At 36.2% G+C, this 14,124-nt stretch overlaps 1 protein-coding gene across 1 annotated transcript in view; it reads right to left on the bottom strand.

Moving 5' to 3' along the window:
• The window catches only part of LOC143062956 (contactin-like), a 73,936-nt gene that overhangs the window by 54,031 nt on the left and 5,781 nt on the right, over nt 1-14,124 (bottom strand). The window contains exon 2 of the mRNA XM_076234814.1: nt 5,675-5,756. Within this exon, the coding sequence (XP_076090929.1) occupies nt 5,675-5,744 (70 nt within the window). The 5' untranslated portion in view covers nt 5,745-5,756. The remainder of the gene's footprint in view (nt 1-5,674; nt 5,757-14,124) is intronic.

Below are 14,124 nucleotides of genomic sequence, written 5' to 3'. Positions count from 1 at the left end.
AGATATCTCGAACTATTGTGTGTTAAAATTAGCGAGGAATTAAAGTTTCAAGCTGAAACCGCCATAATCCACACATGACAACAATCTACAGATAGACGGGCGGACAGACGGACTCAAAGTGAGACGAGACAGATCACAATTGTTCACCTGACCAATATATTTTTCAAACGAAAAGTTCTACTTTTACCAGCGATTTTTAATTGTCCTTTAATACTATCTGTTTTTTACTTTTTTTGATTTTCGGAGGTCGTGCCAGACTTTACTGTGTTCGCCACAAACAACTAAAATCAAAATGAGATGCATTTACGCAGTTATATTTATTTTCTTAGAATTCCAAGCATACATGCAGTAATACGGTACAGAATTCGGCTAAATATTTAGGTCGCAAGTGAGAAATAAATATAGACACAGAGATACAAATTAATAAACTAACCTTTCGCTTGAAACAGTATTTCTATCTTTCATTACGGATATTATAAAAGAATCTCACCTGCCGACTGTTTTCTTGACCGTGTCATGATGAAATTGTGAAAGTGAGTAAGGGATGTTTTGGAACTTCGATTATCAAACAAATTGATTATAAAAACCGCAAATACAGTTGTTTTTACTTTAACTGCTAAAAACCTATTATAATTGTCATCAAACGCAGCTCCGCGTTTGACATCTTCCTTTGAAATTATTTATAGAACGTTAATAAAGTGTAGGTCTGTTGATAAGTATAATCAAGTTTATTCTGTTAAACTGACTGTTTCATATACTTTGAATGTTAAAAAAGATTGAATGGTCTCTTCTGATACTTAAATATGTTGAAGTCAGCCCATGCTTTGTAAATTTTAGGGGGGGCGCACGCCCGCCACGCCCCCGCCTAAATCCGCCCCTGCAGTCCCACTAGGCCACGATCGCACTACGATCTGTGAAAAAAATGCAAATTTTGATGATCGTAGTACGATCGTGTAGATCGCAGTGAGGTCGTATCACGGTCGTGGTGAGGTCTTCAAGATCGTGATGAGCGTGGCAAACTTTGAACATGTTCAAAACAATCGTGGTGCGGTCGTGGCGAAATCAGGTCGTAGTAGGAGCGTAGTGAGAGCGCACTAAGATCGTAGTAAGATCGCAAAGGTCGCTGTACCATCGTAGTGAGAGCGTAGCAAAAGCGTGATTCTATTCGGAGAAACTGCGCTACGATCTCTTTGCGACGTTATTACGACCTCACTACGATCATCACGTTCTTACCGCGACCAAACTACGCTTCCACTACGACTATACCACGCTGTTCACGATCATAGTACGATTCTAGCACGCCCTTGCCGTCCTCATCACGCTCTTCTTACGACCTGACTACGTTCATACTACGACCACTATTCTCATTGTCATTTTCCCATAAAATATATTAATTCTCTCCAGGTTTTGTTTGTCTGTATGTAATTGGGACTTCTTGTCCATTTTCTCTAACGGCTCAACCATGCTTCTTGTTTTCATATAGATTAGACCGTTGGTTTTCCCGTTTGAATTGTTTTACACTAGTAATTTGTGGGGCCTTTTATAGCTTGCTGTTCGGTGCAAGCCAAGGCTCCGTGTTAAGGCCGTATCTTGGCCTATAATTGTTATTTTTAAAGATTGTTACTTGGATTGAGAGTTGTCTCATTGGCACTCATACAACATCTTCCTATATCTATTGACACATCTGTTTCATATCTGCTATCGTTCACTAAAATATCGTCGTTTCAGCTTCATGGACCAGCAATAGGTTGTAATTTAGGTCGGATTGGTCGGTCCGACATCTCTACTTGATCAAGACTCGTTACTATCAGAACTCCATCTGCCTCTACATCAACCCTAACACCACGCCCACGCGTTCTAGTAGATTTTGGTGGCATGACTATATTTTTTTTCGAGAAATCTACGTATTAATCAGAAATAGATCTGAAGGAATGATACTGTATTGATATGGAACATGATGTTGACGTTATTGCTGAGAGCGTAGTAAGATCGCGGTTTGAACGTAATGTAATCGTGGTAAGCACGCCCGGTGCTGGGGTCCGTTCGACAGTCCGACAGTTGTTTAGTCCGACGGTTTAATAGTCCGACAGTTCTAAAGTCCGACAGTTTAATAGTCCGACAGTTCTATAGTCCGACGGTCCGATAGTCCGACATATACAACAAGATATAATACAGACTAACCACAGGCACTAGACGTTCTACCTGGCTTTCGACCTAACTTTTCCAAAACTGAATCCCCGTTATTGTTTATAACTTATTTCACACACCCCCTCATCCCCCGAACACACCATTGTTTAGATAAATCAATTAAGACCAACGGCATAATAATTTAAGTAGGTTTGGCAATCGAGAAATAGAAATAAAACGGAATTTGGCGACCGGGTGACATTTTTCAAAAAAATTAGTTAATTATATTGTGTTGTATTAAGGTATATATGATTTTTTTTTCTGAGACAAGTGCCTGTGCTTGGGTGGTTCCCCTCCGAAAACTATGTCTCCGACCAAGATGTCCGCCACATTTGAACTTAGCTAAACATAGGATCCTATGGAAAACTCACATAAGATCTTCTTGTCTGGAACCAGTGGGCCAATTAGGACGAAACTTTGGTTGAATGGTCCTTAGTTATAGGTGGTCCACTTCCAAAATTATTTCTAACATCCTCAACATGCGAACAAAATAACAGTCACAATCAGACTTAGTTTAATACCGGTGTCACACATAAGTGTATAACTCCGACGTACGCCGGGCGTGGTAGAAATCATGTACTCTGCCAATAGGCTAGTAATTTTGGATGCATTCAACCTGTCAATCATATCTGGATCGTGTGCACAACGATCTTTAAGCGTGTATTGCAATTGGACGTACGTGAAGCGTACAACCTAAGCGTTTATCGGGCGTTGACATATTCCTGGCGTTTGTCTAACGTAGATGGAATGCACGCTACGAAGGAAAAAAGTCTCTTGAACGTATCTGAGACACGTCCCGGTCGTATCCTGGACGATTATTCGTGCTTTAGACGTGTCTGGGACGTTTAATTATTGGGTGTTTGTTATGCAGGCGTCACACATTGGCGTATAGACCGGCGTGCACCAAACATACAGAGAACATTGACAAAGTCGGTTTACGTTAGTTTCAAGCCAGAGGAACGCTAAGCAATTGTTAAACGTGCGTTGCATAAGTTTGAAGTACGTCGAAATAAAAAGGTATACGCTTGGTGAACGCTACAACTCCAGAAAATTTTTATGCTGCATAAAAATTTTCATCAAGCTCAAGCGTGTGTCTAGCATGTACCTACACGCACGTTATACATACGCTACAAGCGCGTTGAAAACGCTACAGATAAGTTTGAGACACGTTTAGGGCACGTTGTATACGCTTCAAGATCGTTCGACTGTACATACCTAAAACGTATGCGGCCGGGTGTGTTTAACAAACACCCTATAATAGAACGTCCAAGATAAGACCGGGACGCGTCTCTAATACGGTCGAGGGACGTTTTTTTCCTTCGTTGGAGCTATACGCTGATGCAGGACGCCGGCATTACATATTTCATTGTCTGAAACAACTTAGCAAAATGGAACCATACTTAGCAGCAATGGTCCTTGGGTGGTCCTGTTTCAGTATTGAGTCCAATGATCCAGACTGCCAACCAAGATGGCTGCCACAGTGAACTTAGTAATATTGGACCCTTTAGGAAATAACTTAGACATTTTGTAGTCTAAAACCAAAGAGCCAATTTTAACTCTGGCTTACAAATAATGACTTGGAAGTCTAAGAAACAACCATCTTAAAAATGAAATAGTGCAGCATTTGTAAGCCAGGGGGGAGCACTAAGTCAGTCAAATGAGTACTGTGACCAGAACTGAGTTACGGAGGCTAAAAAAAAAAACCCACACAAGTGACCTGAAGTCATGTTCAACTTTTCCTCCAGTTGGTAGGTAGGATCTTTTTACTTTTAAATCAGTTCATGATACTTTCATCATATATGCGAAGTACTCAAATCCGGTACATGACTTTCGACTTACCGGGCCACGTCTACTTGTATTTTTGTCCATCTGATGAGTTAAACCTTTTTCAACTGATTTTTATAGTTCGTTCTTATGTTGTACTGTTATACCACTGTCCCAGGTTAGGGGGAGAGTTGGGATCCCGCTAACATGTTTAACCCCGCCACATTATTTATGTATGTGCCTGTCCCAAGTCAGGAGCCTGTAATTCAGTGGCTGTCGTTTGTTTATGTGTTACATATATTTATTTTTCGTTCATTTTTTTACATAAATAAGGCCGTTAGTTTTCTCGTTTGAATTGTTTTACATTGTCTTATCGGGGCCTTTTATAGCTGACTATGTGGAATGGGCTTTGCTCATTGTTGAAGGCCGTATGGTGACCTATAGTTGTTAATGTCTGTGTCATTTTGGTCTTTTGTGGATAGTTGTCTCATTGGCAATCATACCACATCTTCTTTTTTATAATACATACCTATGAAGTAAAAATACCACTAAACTGTCAGACTATCGAGCCGTCGGACTATTGAACTGTCGGATCATCGAACCGTCGGACTATCGAACTGTCGGACTATCGAAGCGTCGGACTATCACTACGGCCCGTGCTATAATCGTAGTAGAAGCATGGTAAGATCGTGTTGCAATCGGATAACTCGTGGTATGGTCGTAGTGAGAACGTGATGAGCGTAGAATGATCTTGATAAGCGCAGTGAGATAGCGGAATAAGCGCGGTGAGAACGTGGTATAATCGTAGCGGGATCGTTGTAGAAGCGTAATGAGAACGTAGTAGCATCGTGAAAGCAACGGAAATTTACATTTTCATGCCGCTCATACCGCGACCTCAACACGATCTAAATTTATTTTAGATCGCGGTGAGCGTGGTGCGATCGTGGTCTAGTGGGACTGGGGCTTAAACGGTATATCATCCGTATGTAGTATGTGATGTTGGGTATCTTTTAGACAGCAACCATTTGATTTTTTTTTTTTTTGGGGGGGGGGGGGGGAGAGGCTATGGATTTTTTTGGGAAAAAAAGTTTGTTTCCAACTTTTGGAGAAAAAAATAATTTGTTTTTGACCCTGAGAAAAAAAAAATTGTTTGTTTCAGCTGCCACTATATGTAATGCTAAAATTGAAAGAAAAAAAATTGTTTTCGAATTGTCACTAAAAAAAAAAAGATTGTTTTTCGCCGCAGGCGAAAAAAAAAGTTTGTCCGGGAAAAAAATCCATAGCCCCCCCCCCCCCCCCCATATAATCAAATGGTAGCTGCCTTACCTGATTGACATTTATACACAACTAGTACACATTTTTGTTTAGAGACCAGCAGAAGCCCGCCTTCGGGTGCGGGACTTTTCTCGGTGTATTGCAGAGGCGGATTTAGGGGGGGGCAGGGGGCCCGGCCCCCCTTTTTGGAAAAAAATTTGGTTGCTTATATAGGGAATCATTGAAGCGTGACTGGAGCGGGCCCCCTCTTAGGTCAGTCAGTGGGCCCCCACTTATGAAAATTTCTAGATCCGCCACTGTATTGAAGACCCATTGGTGGCCCTCGGCTGTTTTGTGATCTTTGGTCGGGTTGTTGTCTCTTTGACACATTCCCCATTTTCATTCTCAAGCTAATTTGTATCTGTGTTATACCAACAGGTATGATTTTCAAAGCAACTTTTATACTTACTGTAGTAAACGGTTTGGGCTCTTACTAACACAACCGTCCCAAGAATAATACACAGCTTTGCAAGCCACATTGTAAGTTACATCTGAAATAAACAAAACAAAATATATTATTGATGTACAATATACTTGTTTGGTACTTGCATGCTACCTTTGAAGAATACTGACTAAATTCCACAGGCGCTTGTCTCAGAAAAAAATTTCCTATATACGTGTTATATTAAGGTATATAGGATAAAATTGAGAAAGGAAATGGTGAATATGTCAAAGCGACAACCACCCGACCATAGAGCAAACAACAGCCGAAGGCAACCAATGGGTCTTCAATGTAGCGAGAATTCCCGCACCCGTAGGTGTCCTTCAGCTGGCCCCTAAAATATGCATAATAGTACAGTGATAATGGACGTCATACTAAACTCCGAATATACACAAGAAACTAAAATTTAAAATCATACAAGACTAACAAAGGCCAGAGGCTCCTGACTTGGGACAGGCGCAAAATTGCGGCGGGGTTAAACATGTTTATGAGATCTCAACCCTCCCCCTATACCTCTAGCCAATGTAGAAAAGTAAAAGAATAACAATACGCACATTAAAATTCAGTTCAAGAGAAGTCCGAGTCTGATGTCAAAAGATGTAACAAAAGAAAATAAATAAAATGACAATAATACATAAATAACAACAGACTACTAGCAGTTAACTGACATGCCAGCTCCAGACCTCAATTAAACTGATTGAAAGATTATGTCTTCATCATATGAATATCAGGTACAATCCCTCCCGTTAGGGGTTTAGTATCATACTATCATAAAATATATGAGAAGAACATAACCCGTGTCATGCCAACAACTGTTTTTTTAAGAAATAAATGTGTTTAGTTCCGATGCAAAGACCCTATCAGTGAATCAATGTTAAAGCCAAAATATGCAATCTTTAATGACCTGACAACAGTATCGTAACTATATCCCCTTTTAATAAGTCTATTTAAAGGTTTTGTTAGTTTCTGAGGAGAATACTGACATTTTTGTGCTTTATAAAGAATATTTCCATAAAATTTTGGATGTGAAATACCTGAACGTATAAGATGTCTGCATGTTGAGTTATATTTACGAATTATTTCCTTATACCGGTGATAAAATTTAGTAAATGTTTTGACCAGTTTGTGATATCGAAAACCCTGGTGTAATAATTTTCAGTAATACATTCATTTCTCTCGCTAAAATCTAATACATTGTTACATACACGAGCGAATCGTACAAGTTGAGATATATAAACACCATAAGATGGTGACAAGGGAACGTCACCATCTAAAAATGGATAATTAACAATAGGAAATGAAAAATCATCTCTTTTATCATAAATTTTTGTATTAAGCTTCCCGTTTATGATATAGATATCAAGATCGAGGAAAGGGCAGTGGTCATTGTTATCATTAGCTTTATTTAAAGTAAGTTCTACAGGATAAATTTCTTTAGTATACATACTGAAGTCGTCATTATTTAGAGCCAATATATCATCCAAATATCTAAAAGTATTGTTAAATTTTTGTATCAAATGTTGTTTTGATGGGTCTTTGCTAATTTTAGTAATTTTTTCTGAGACAAGTGCCTGTGCTAAATTCGTAACTATTACAAACTAAAAATTATAAAAAAAAAATCACAAGCAATAAAAATAAAAACTATAAAAAAAAAATCACAAACATATAATACAAACTAAAAGTTATCAAGAAAAATCAAAAACATTAAAAATATTAAAAATCATCAAGAAAAACGGAGATGAAAGGGTAATTGTTTGACTTGAGGGTTTCTGTTTTATTTAACATTTTCACTACAACCTCCAAGGTAAATATAAAAAGAAGGTGTTTTTTTTTCTTTTTCATTCTTACGAAATGTTGAAATGCATATACATGCACAAAGGTAAAATGAATAGGAACTCAAAATCTTTGATTAGCGCAAACTGTTTAAAAAAAAAAAATATTTAAATGAATTCTACTATCTCAGAATGATAGCAGTTATAGATCAGACTACCATTCAAACCTCTATTCCATTTTTCCCGTCTTATAAATCTGTACAAATAACAACCGCTGATCACAACATGTATATATTGACATGTACGACATGACTAAATCGAGTGGTTTTATCAAATATTTTATCTGCGTCTTATAAATGTAAAGGTACATTACATGTATTAATGCAAATCCTCATTATATTATTTTATTTTATAGTTTCACTAAAAACTACTAGGTTTATATATAGATTACAATAGACCGTTGGTTTTTATATAGACTAGACTGTTGGTTTTCCCGTTTGAATGGTTTTACACTAGTAATTTTGGGGCCCTTTATAGCTTGTTGTTCGGTGTGGGCCAAGGCTCCGTGTTGAAGGCCGTACATTGACCTATAATGGTTTACTTTTATAAATTGTTATTTTGATGGAGAGTTGTCTCATTGGCACTCACACCACATCTTCCTATATCTATGTAAATATAATGGAAAGTGTTTTCCCATTTTCATTCTTAAGATATGTTACTGTGTATATAAATATCTCGAGGGGGGGGGGGGGGGGCTACTACTTAAATACTTAGTTGATAGGGGTAATGCTGGGGTTCTGTTACCCCACCCTTTTCATATAATTCAGATTTTAAAAATGTATACCTTTTCGTATATTGCGTAGGTAAAAATGTAACCTTTTCCCATATTGTTTGGGTTTCATGTGGTGCCAAAAGAGAAACACTGCATGCCGGGAAAACCAAGAAAGATGACAGACGAAGAAGTTATGGGAACTTCATTGACCTAATCATATATTTCTGATAGTTTTTCCGACCTATTAACATATTTTCAAGTTTGAAAAGGTGACCTATTCCAGCGGAACGTCCTATCACCTTGTATATATAGGAAATGCCCCCTCCCCTCCCCCGGAGATACAGATATACGTACACAGTTAAAATTAACAGGAATTCAAAATCTTTTAAATCTTAAATTGTTTTAAATGAGAAACACATTCTTTTTTTTCTTTTTACACATGTTTAAATTGACTAATTCATGACATTACTAAATCGCGTGGTTTTATCAAATATGTTATCTGCGTCTTAAAAACACAAACGTGCATATGATAGAAAGTCTGCAATTTTAACATTTATCAAATTGTTCAAAAAAAACTTTTTTGTATCCTGATAAGAAACAATTTAATGTTATATAATGTACATGTGTTATCTTTTAAAAAACGTCGATACCATTATCACCATGCAACCAACGGACTTTTTATTAAAACATTTTATAACAAACGTCCGATTCCATTTGCTTAAAGCCATGATATGTCGGGTCATCTTAAAAAATTGAAATGACGTGGTCTTTTTAAAAAATGATAATAAAAAATAAATTTTCAAAACGCGTGACTTATGAAGAAAATGTCCCACATATACTTCTATATATTCACTGGTACGCAGCTCGAAAGAACTAAAATAGATTAACAAATATTTCCGGAATTCCGTCACAACATGGACCAAAATGATTATTTATGTCAATACAGAAAGTGTTGTCCTACTAGGCTTTGTCCTAACCAAAACAAAAAAACTGAATTATGACTACCTTTAAGATTAGCCGGTTTTTTTAATAATTTTTATACGTTTTTAAGGTTTTGCCAAAATGCACGGTTAGATTATAATTAGAAACACTGCTAATTCTGCTTCTTATGCGTAAAGGAACATGTTCGTCGGAAGAGGAGTTGGTTCCCATTGGAATATCGACTGTATATAGAAAACACGTATATCAAGCGTAACAAATGTGATGTCGATAAGAAATGAAGCATCATGCCAGTTTCACAGTTCTTATCCCTGGTTTGAATCATACTGAATTTCGTTTACAAATAGAAAGGGGTCCTTCCTGTTCCAAATAAAAGCCAAACCGCTGTTCAGTTTAATGTCACATTGTCAGAAAAAAAGAACAACTATAATTATCAGACACGCTAGTATAACATTGTCACTTTAAGCAACCCCAAGGTGCAATAAAAAAAAATTGAATCCTTCTCGACGGGAAAAGAAACATGCATTTTCAAATCATCTACCCATATCTAACAATTTTTAAAGAACATGATAACATGAAGTATATGACTTTGAATCACATTATATTGACACAGTGATATATAAAGATTTTCCACCCTCCCAAATTTATATACCAAAATACGAATACTGTGGATTCATTTATTTTCGTGTGTACCAATTTTTGTGCATTAAGGAAAACTTTCATGTTTGTTGATGTTTAATTTTGGGGTTTTACGGAGGTGGGATACACACAATCCTATAGAGAATTTGTTATTCGTTGGACATTTAATTTTTAGGTGCACCTGTACCCATGAAATCCACGAAAATAAATATCTAACGAAAAATAATAAATTCACAGAACTTCTCAAAAATTCACGTTTCAGTTCATTACATGTAAATAAAAAAAAAGTGAACAAAATCCCATTAAATTATTTCAATTCAATATCATAAAGTTAATAAGACCAGATGTAAGTCATGTAGTGTAAGTGGTGTATACTCTCGGACTTGTAGTAACTTTAGTCATCTATATAGTCTGAATGCTGTACTATCACAATATGCATATTATTCACTTATCCAGTTCTATTTAGTTACGACAAGTGTTGTCATTGCACTTATGTACAATTCAATTTTAGTCCATTTCTTTTGATCCGTATGTTTTATGACTTTGAACAATAATCTTTGATAGTATTAAGCAAACACTGGTTTGGGCTATAAACCGTAACAACTGAATGTAGTTGTTTAAACAATACAATTAAAGGCTCCAAAAAAGATAAAATATTACCAGTATTGAAAATAAAAAAAGTTCGAGTCTCATGTACTAAACCTTTTTTTAGACACGCGTACTACATTCATACATGCATGTTGATGTGAAAGTACGAAAGTACTTTTACTTATCTACATAAGTTAATTCGTCCTTTATACATGTATTTTATGAGTTATTATTCTTTAAAATCATTTAATATTAAAAATTACGTAACTATACGAATTCTCAAAATATTGTTTAGCAGAACAAAGTCGGGCCAATTAACAACATTAGTAACAAGACATAAAATGTTTACAAGCATTCACACTCTTGTCAGTATTGCATCATTGAAATCACAGCTTATACTAAATTCCTCATGGAAGGCTTTACGATGGCCTCCATATCTTAATGCTTTTGATTTTATCTAATTTTCGTCCGTTGGTTGAATGCAATTTACTCAATATATAATCTTAAATTCTCGTTATAAAACGTTTGCTGCAAACTAAAACCCCCAAAAATGTCACGGGTATGATTGTCAATGATGCAAATCTTCAACCAAACGACGTAGCATTAACATAGAATTTACCTACTTCATCGTCGTTTAGCCTTTAACGATGAGCATAACCTGACATCAAATTGTAAGAAGAGGGAAGAAATTACTGGTAAAACAAACATGGGTTTGTAATTGACTCATGCATTTCAAGTGACCATTAGGATTTGGTCTGTTTGAAAAAGGTATAATAACACATAGCAAGCTACTAGTATATGACTTTTTGTTTTATTGTATGGTTACTGCTATATCGTTTGGCTGAATATCATGCAATGTTGCAATGTATACACCCTGAAAGCATCTAAGCAAACCATGTATGATGGATCTAGATGGACTTTGACGTTAGGCAAAGATTTTGACGCAGTTAACAATTGGTTTAGACCTTTCAGTCAAAATTGTATCAACCTTTCCCATAATATAGGCAACATATTGTATATTTACATTAGTGGATAAGTTGTTCAAATTGAGAATGGAAAAGAGAATGTGACATAGAGACAGCAACCCGACTTAAAGGCAGAAAACAGCCAAAGTTCACGAATGGGTTATGTTTTTAGAATCAAGGAATGAATAAATCGTTACGTTTTTTAATTAACTGCAATCATGAATATGGCGATTCTAAGCAACCTTTTACCTAGGCTTTGACTCGATTATAATATACCACTAGACCAAAGAGACTGAAGATATCGAAGGGATAATCAAACTCACAAGTCGATGGCAAATTGATAACGTCATGACAGAAAATGAAAAGACAAAAAAGTATACAAAACACAAATCAGAAAATTAAAATAAAGACTGAGCAACTCAAATTTGATCCAATCCCGTGGTGATCTCAGGTGCTTCTGAAGAGTAAGCAGATCCTGCTCCATATGTGACACCAGGGCACATTCATCCCATGCGAGTTATGGACATGGAAAGTGTGGGCGAACGACACATATTTCTGAAATAACATCCATCAGGTCTGACCGAGTTATAAAACGTTTGACCGAAAAAGCCTTAAAAAATAAACCACGTTGTTAGGGGAATTCCAACCCGGCTTTGTATGAATTCAATTCCATAATTTAACTTAGAATTGGAAACCAAGATGAATTCATAAAATTATCTCAATACCGAAAAATGACTTTTGGTCGAATAGTATCCTCAAGTAATGAACCATAGTCCAAAATATATATAGGGTATATTTGAGGGAAGAACAAAGAACATGTTCAAACAATAACTGTTGAACACCCTATGCATTGCTTAGCGAATGTTATGTGAAGCTGAGACTTATTTTTATATTGATTATGGTATACATTTTAGTTTTTGCATTGGTCTTCTTTGCTTGTATCTATCTTTGGATATATTTTAAATTGAGCTGCTTACCTTTGAAAGGGTGTAAATTGCACATATTTAAACATCCCTTAAATGTGGAATTGTTGAAATATTTCGGTAATTAAAACATATCGTCATATTGTAATGCAACTACGCAAATGTTCACCTTGAGATGCATATGTAAAAATATAAATTACATAGGAAAAAGTCATTAAACATCCATACCACTGCATGTATTTACATGTACTATTCAAACTTCGATGTGCTGATATCGGTCAGTACTTTCATTAAATCTATAAATGACTTTCAAAATTCAATCGATTATAAAATGGAATATCACGCTTCTGAAGACTCCTTAATAAATATTCAAATCTGAATTTTCATTGCACACGGGTTACTGGCAACCATATGAAAAACGGGTATCTATTTACTTCTAATAATATTGGTTGACTATTTTTTGTTGTAAAAATGTCGTCACGGGATTATCAAATCTGATCGATTGCTGGTTGCTAAATTTCCAGTAGCAAAAATGTTATGCATGTTCAGTCAAGAAGAACAAAAACTGTTAAAAAGATTTGTTCCAAGAAGTTAACATTATGATACTGTATTTGCATTATTTTAGATGTTGAGAATAAAATCATTTAAAGATGATTTACTAAATATCTATATTTTTAATTTTAGACTTATCTGACAAAGAGATACTTCTCACTGACTCCATATATACGTCTGTCCCAAGTCAGGTCCATCTAACCTTTGTAAGACTTGTACGGGTTTTTTTTTTTTAAATTTGGTTCAATTATATGTTTCCGAGTCTAGTGTAACGTTAACTTTCTCTGATCTAGTACCCATTATTTTAGGGGTCAGCTGAAGTCCGCCTCTGGGTGTGGGATTTTCCTTAAATGTTGTCTGCTTAGCAAGGAAGCAGCAAGTGTTATTTTAAAGTTGTTTAGCTTGTTAAAACACATTTCTTTAAATGTGTCTGCTAAGTTGAGACACAGCAAGTGTCTTTTTAAAGTTGTTTCTCTTATTTAGACACATTTCTCTAAATTTGTCATCTAAGCAGAGAAGCATTAAGGTTCATTTTAAAGTTGTTCTTCGTAGTTTAGACACAATTTCTTACTGAATGTGTCTGCTAGCAGAGAAACAGCAAGTATCATTTTGCCTAGCTTGGACACATTTCCTTAAATCTGTCTGCTAGCAGAGAAACAGCAAGTATCATTTTGCCTAGCTTGGACACATTTCCTTAAATCTGTCTGCTAGCAGAGAAACAGCAAGTATCATTTTGCCTAGCTTGGACACATTTCCTTAAATCTGTCTGCTAGCAGAGAAACAGCAAGTATCATTTTGCCTAGCTTGGACACATTTCCTTAAATCTGTCTGCTAGCAGAGAAACAGCAAGTATCATTTTGCCTAGCTTAGACACATTTTCTTAAATATGTCTGCTTAGCAGAGAAACAGCAAGTGTCATTTTGCCTAGTTTAGACACATTCCCTCTGTATGGTTGTTTTATCTAAATACCAGTTGTTTATGGTACCTCGACTAATGTTAAGTCAGCGAGACGAGCAGGCTTTGATAGCAGCTCTATTCCCTCTGTCTTGTTGTTTTATCTAAATACCAGTTGTTTATGGTACCTCGACTAATGTTAAGTCAGCGAGACGAGCAGGCTTTGATAGCAGCTCTATTCCCTCTGTCTTGTTGTTTTATCTAAATACCAGTTGTTTATGGTACCTCGACTAATGTTAAGTCAGCGAGACGAGCAGGCTTTGATAGCAGCTCTATTCCCTCTGTCTTGTTGTTTTATCTAAATACCAGTTGT

Source organism: Mytilus galloprovincialis, chromosome 2 (genome assembly GCF_965363235.1).
Source record: "Mytilus galloprovincialis chromosome 2, xbMytGall1.hap1.1, whole genome shotgun sequence".
NCBI classification, from domain to species: Eukaryota; Metazoa; Mollusca; class Bivalvia; order Mytilida; family Mytilidae; genus Mytilus; species Mytilus galloprovincialis.
The sequence above is the reverse complement of the archived record's forward strand: the minus strand, read 5'-3'. Positions and strand labels throughout refer to the sequence as shown.